At 37.6% G+C, this 6000-nt stretch overlaps 1 protein-coding gene across 2 annotated transcripts in view; it reads right to left on the bottom strand.

The window, feature by feature from the left end:
- Positions 1 to 2931: 2931 nt before the first annotated feature.
- The window catches only part of SESTD1 (SEC14 and spectrin domain containing 1), a 140256-nt gene continuing 137187 nt past the window's right edge, over positions 2932 to 6000 (bottom strand). The window contains exons 18-19 of one of the 2 annotated variants that reach the window (XM_081241865.1): positions 4198 to 4289; positions 2936 to 3929 (exon numbers count right to left, since the gene is read on the bottom strand). In XM_081241865.1, the coding sequence (XP_081097991.1) occupies positions 4202 to 4289 (88 nt within the window). In that variant the 3' untranslated portion in view covers positions 2936 to 3929; positions 4198 to 4201. Of the gene's footprint in view, positions 4290 to 6000 lie in introns of both variants that reach the window. The other variant, XM_081241864.1, reaches the window with a different exon arrangement.

The following is a 6000-nucleotide window of genomic DNA, read 5'->3' as shown; positions in this document are numbered from 1 at the left end:
CTAACCATTACACTTTATTTAATCGTGGTTACAAACTAACTTTTATGCTTATTGTTCACTTCTTTTCCAGTTTTTCCACCTATTGTTTTTTAGATACTTTTTTTGACTTCTTCCTATCACTGTAATTCTCTTCCTCTTGGTCCTGGCAAAAACTGGGTATTTCTTGTGCTTATTTTAACTTTCACATAAGAGTTTATGCTTATGAGAATACTTTTGGGTAGATTTTATGCAGAAGGTGGAACAACTTTGTGGATACATGTGACTAATGGGAAATCTAGAGATGAGGGTGGATACTGTAACTAGTAAAATGAAAATATTAATAATAAAGGTACATTCTTTTTCATACACATATTCTGCTTGTATGTTGAACTGTCACTCAAATGTACTTAAATTCATTGGACAAGGTATAAGGCATGCCAACTTCCAAATTCTGGCAACTCTAAATTCCTGGTCATTCTGGAGCTGCTACTATGTATAGCATAATATGATTAATTGTGTTATTTTTAAACACAGCTAACTTTGTTCTAATATGCATTCCCCAGCCCCAAATACATATTCACCTTTTCAGTCTTTAAAATGGACTCCTTGAGGGACTTCCCTAGTGGTCCAGTGGCAAAGAATCCACCTTCCAATGCAGGGGACGTGGGTTCTATCCCTGGTCAGGGAACTAAGATCCCACATGCCCCAGGGTAACTAAGCCTGCACGGCACAACTACTGAGCTCGCACACCTCAACTAGAGAGTCTGCTTGCTGCAAACTACAGAGCCCACGTACCCTGGAGCCTGCGCACCACAACTAGAGAAGAGAAAACCAGGACACCACAACTAGAGAAAAGCCCGTGAGCTGCAGTGAAGAGCCCATGCGCCGCAACTAAGACCCAACACAGCCAAAGATAAAAATTAAAAAAAAAAAAAGGACTTCTTGGTAGGAACAAAAGAAATTTAACTACTACCTACCATGATAAGAACCTAGCAATTTCTGACAAAGTAGGATTTAGAGAAAGCCCTGAGTTTCTGTGCCAAGCTTGTGGGAAGGTAGGATGGGGGCTATTGACAAGGGAAGGAGAAGCACAAGGGAAAGTGTGCTTAGCCTCTGTCTTCTAAGAGTCCAGATTATTTCAGAATAAAGGAGTTACATTTTTGTTTTAATCAAAGATTTCAGAGAATATTGCTAGAAAAAATTTAAAGTTAAAAAACTATTTTTTTTTTTTTTTTTTTTTTGCGGTACGCAGGCCTCTCACTGTTGTGGCCTCTCCCGTTGCGGAGCACAGGCTCCGGACGTGCAGGCTCAGCGGCCATGGCTCACGGGCCCAGCCGCTCCGCGGCATGTGGGATCCTCCCGGACCGGGGCACGAACCCGTGTCCCCTGCATCGGCAGGCGGACTCTCAACCACTGCACCACCAGGGAAGCCCAAAAAACTAATTTGAATAGATTCAGAAATGCAGAATTCATCAGATTATGTTATACAGACTAGTATGACTTAATTCTCCCTAGATGGCATGAACAATCTTTATTAACAGAAACCAAATTTACTGTCCAAAGTGATAACATACAAAGAAATACATATCAAAATCTGTTGCCATGAATTATAGTTTTTAACATTTTTATTACATTTACAATGTGTGTGGAACATTATAAGGATTTACAGTAGAAGCCAAATATCCCAGCCCTTAAAAATCAAATAGGAAAGACTGGATGAATCATACATAAATATCTTTGAACACAAGCATTGGAAACATACGTATGATTATAATTTTATAGCCTTATACAGGTAACCACTATATGTAACAGAACAGGCAGGAAGGGTAAGACAAAGGGGATAAAAGTCACTGGGGTGTGAAATAACTATAGCTAGGTGGTACAGAATAAAAAGACAATATTGAAAACATGATTTGTAAAGGGGAATGACTAGTAGTTCATGTTCTTTACTACCACCATTGAACAGAATCTTTTCTGTTCAGTTATCAGTCTTATTTTACCTACTGAAAATGGGTGGCAAAAGTAACATAAACTAATGTTGTTTCTTCTAGTTAATATATCACCATGCTTGGGTAAGTACTTTAATCTTTCAAGGGATAGGAACCATTTGGGGAGCTGTTTCGGGCAGACAGGCATTTGCTTCCCTCAACACCAACTGCCAACCGTGAAGAATGCCATTTCTACCCCAAACCCACTTCTAATACTTCAAATATGGGTCATAAAAATAGTTTACACCTTTCTACACATTCAAAATATGGTGAAAATCCAGGACCCAGAACCACCACAATGAAAAAAGGTATGGCAGTTTCTTTTAAAACTACCCTGTGACACAGAAATTCTAATCCTAGGTATTCATTCAAGAGAAATGAAAGATTATGTTCACATAAGACTTATGTTAAGAATAATCATAGCAGCTTCATTCATAATTGCCAATTCTGGAAACTGCCCAAGTATTTATAAATAGGAAAGTGAATAAATAAACTGTAATATAGTCATAGAATGGAATACTTCTCAGCAATAAAAAAGGAACAAACTATTGATACACCCAACCACATGGATAAATCTCCAAAACACAGTAAATGAAGAAGCCTTCTAGAAAGAATACATGCTGTGTGACTCTACTTATACAAAGATCTAGAATGCACAAATCTGATTTACAGTAGAATAAAGAAGAGGTTGCTTGTGGGGACAGGGGGCGGGGGGAACAAGGACTGACTGGAATAGCCATATGGGAATTTTCTGGTAACATTTTATATCTTGATAGCACTGTATGCATTTGCCAAAACCCAGCAGATACACACTTAAGATTTATGCATTTCACTGTATGCTAATTTTACATAAAAGTAAAAATGTAAGCAAATATTGAATTCTAGTTAATGATATGTATGCTAAAGTATTTAGTAGGAAGTGTGTAGATTTCTGCAATTTAAAATGCATCAAAAATAATCTGGATTGGTGAATTGATAGATGGATAGGTATGTGATAAAGCATAATGCTAACTTGCATCTGGGAGGTGAGTACACTGTAAATTCTTAACTTTTTTATGTTTGAAAAATTTTATAATAAAATGTTGGGGGAAAAAATCCAGGGTGCAATGCTTGACAAATAATGTCACTGAGAATTTCATCATTGATCTCATAGCAACATAACCATCAAATTCATCCAAACAGTGTCAACTTAGAAACTTAAGAGTTTGTGAAAGGATATTCCTGAGTGTGAGGTGAGCAATCAGTTTTCAAATCTATGCTGACTGAAAATTGTCAAAGTGATACTTCGATCTCCTCATACTTTAATAAAAATAATACATACATTGATAGTATATTCTGAGCAAGTTTGTTGGCTGTGTAGACTAACATAAGAGTTAAGATGAAAAAGCATTAAGGGAAAAACCAAGCATAGACATTTTTACTGACTTCTAAAACAACCAGGGTAACAATAATAGAAGAGATGTGTAGAACCAAAATGTGATGTGAGGCTTGATCATAGTGAACAGGTCTCTTTTTCTGAATGGAAGGACATCTGAACCATCCTCCTGCCTCTTCAGGGAGCAACACATTGGGGACACCCTAAAGAGATGGCATTTGACTTGTAAATACTTCTAAAGTGGCACCTTGAGATTCACCAAGAATGGCTTCAGAATTTAGCCTTTTGACAGAAATAGTTTTCTACATGCCTTGGATCCATAACAACGCTGCTCATAATACCTAAAGCTGGTAACTATTTTTAGTTATTTGCTAAGAATTGCTGTATCATGATACGTGGGTATTATGTGTATTGCCTCCTAAGAGTTTTCTAACAAAAATAATCTTCTTTTAAAATTTACTTACTGCTTTCACACTACGTAGTCAGGGTTGTGGCTTTCCTGTGATCTCTTAAGTTCTTCATGCTCTAGTACAGGCTCTGCTTTTTCTTGAAGCACACGGACTAGTTTTGACATGCTTTCAAGTCTGCTTTAAAATATTACGGTCATGTTATTCAGCATCATATCTAGGAGGATTTTCAGTCTTAAACATTCCCCCTTATTTATGCTATCTCATGGAGCACCCTTTGTTCTCTCAGCTTCTATTACAGGACCAGTCTTTTTCTGTTACTATCACCGCCCAAGTTTACCAGGATTACTCGTCTAACCGTAACAGCACTAACGGTGGTCAGATTCATGCTCTTGTTTCTATAGGTTGCTGCTGCCTCACTAAGATCCTGAGTATGATTTTTACTTACTTTCTTACTTATTGATGGAACTGTGCCGTGTCCTGTCAACCTCAAAGTAGATGACACTCCTCATTTGTCCTCCATCTGGCTGGCCTATCATCCTGTCATAAAAGAGTTTATTTGTCAGATTTAAAAGGCTTGCTATTTACTGCCAAGCTCACTGACCCCACCCTTGGCATTTTCAGTGTACAGAATGGAGGGAAACGGAGCGTTGGGAGGTGAGCAGACAAGGTTCCCTTTCCCCCAAGACCCCATGCTTGCCATCTGTGACAAGAGCAAGGTTAAAGAATGCTCCATTTTCTATTCTGAAAAGATAATACCTTCCACTTTGAATGACATTTTGGCTTTCAATACTTTAACATGATTGTACTTCATTCTTAAAATTATTTGATATGATTTCTCTATTTTACAGATCCAGAGAAATTTAGTGATTTTTTTTTTACCAAGGTCAGTAAATGGCAAAGCCAGACTTTGAAGTCAGGTATTTAAACTCCAAACTCTTTGCATTATATTCACTATAGTTCTTATTTTAGCCTTTATGATCCTTCCTCTACTATTCTTGCCATTATTCATGTATCTCAGCTAAAACTAGATTTACTGTAGCATACACTAAAGTCAAGTAATGTCAGGTGTTACATCTGTGCATTTTGCCTCATCAAGGTATTCATTGCCCTACATACCAAAAGCGTATTTTCCACTCCCATCTGGAGCTTTTTATTTTTAGAACTGAAAGTTAACACTGGTTAAGTTTGCTAATTAGGTTAACTGGTCAGCTATGTTCCAGCCCATCTTCTTAATCCTAGAGATTTTTTCCTTTCAAGGTTTAAGCAAAGACACCCCAATCATAGAACTCTTGTCATTGATGATATTTACCGACGTTAATTTCCTCTACCGTTTTCAATAGGCTCAAGATGGGGAGGACTTTAGCAATTATAGTATGCTTGGTTTTTAGTAACCACAGTATTTTATTATGGTCCTGTGAGGACGGGAAAAGTACACAGTAATTTCCAAACTCTGGCAGAGAACTTACAGTGTAGTAGAGAATTCTGAATTCTTTCTCCAAATGCAGATGGTACAGTGAGACAGGTTCACAATCAATCATGACATTTGTTACAGTGGGTTTATGAATGATTTACTCAGCACCATCAGAAAAGTAACTGTCACGTTCACATTAAGGAGAATGCACTAACTATAATAATAATACACTAAATAGCACACCCCACACATGAACTGACAGGGTAATGAAACAAACAACAAACACGTTAATACTAGGTAACGCTTTGGAGCACTGGCCAATTTAAAGGCCTGTGAAGTGAGAGAAATATCCAACCTTCTACACAGCAAGGAAGTCTAGAACTGCCATTGATATCTTAGCTGGCAGGCTGAGCAGTTTCAGCAACATGACCAATGAGTTACCATAGTAGAACAAGGTCACCACAATGTGGACTGGGAATAAAGTCAATTTCATCTGAAATGAAGTTATAATCTTCACATATCGTAACTCTGCCGGGTTAGACATGTGTGAAGAACAGAGGCCAAAACTATCCTTAGATATGGCGCTTACACGGGAACAAATACATGACATGAAGACAAAAGGAAAAAACAAAACAAAATGAAGCTGGCCGAATTAACATTTCAGTAGTTCCCTGAGATGAGCTAAAGTAATGTGGAAAGTTGTAGCATATACCAATTAGAAATGATGGTTCTTTCTCCGTTATATCTGCGGGGCTAATGTTAATTTATGATGTACAAAGAACTTGTCATTTCAAACAGACTGCAGTCACTTCCTTCACAGGTATTCCAAGTGAACTA

The sequence above is a fragment of the Mesoplodon bidens genome, assembly GCF_964165515.1.
Source record: "Mesoplodon bidens genome assembly, chromosome: 8".
NCBI lineage: Eukaryota > Metazoa > Chordata > Mammalia > Artiodactyla > Ziphiidae > Mesoplodon > Mesoplodon bidens.
The sequence above is the reverse complement of the archived record's forward strand: the minus strand, read 5'-3'. Positions and strand labels throughout refer to the sequence as shown.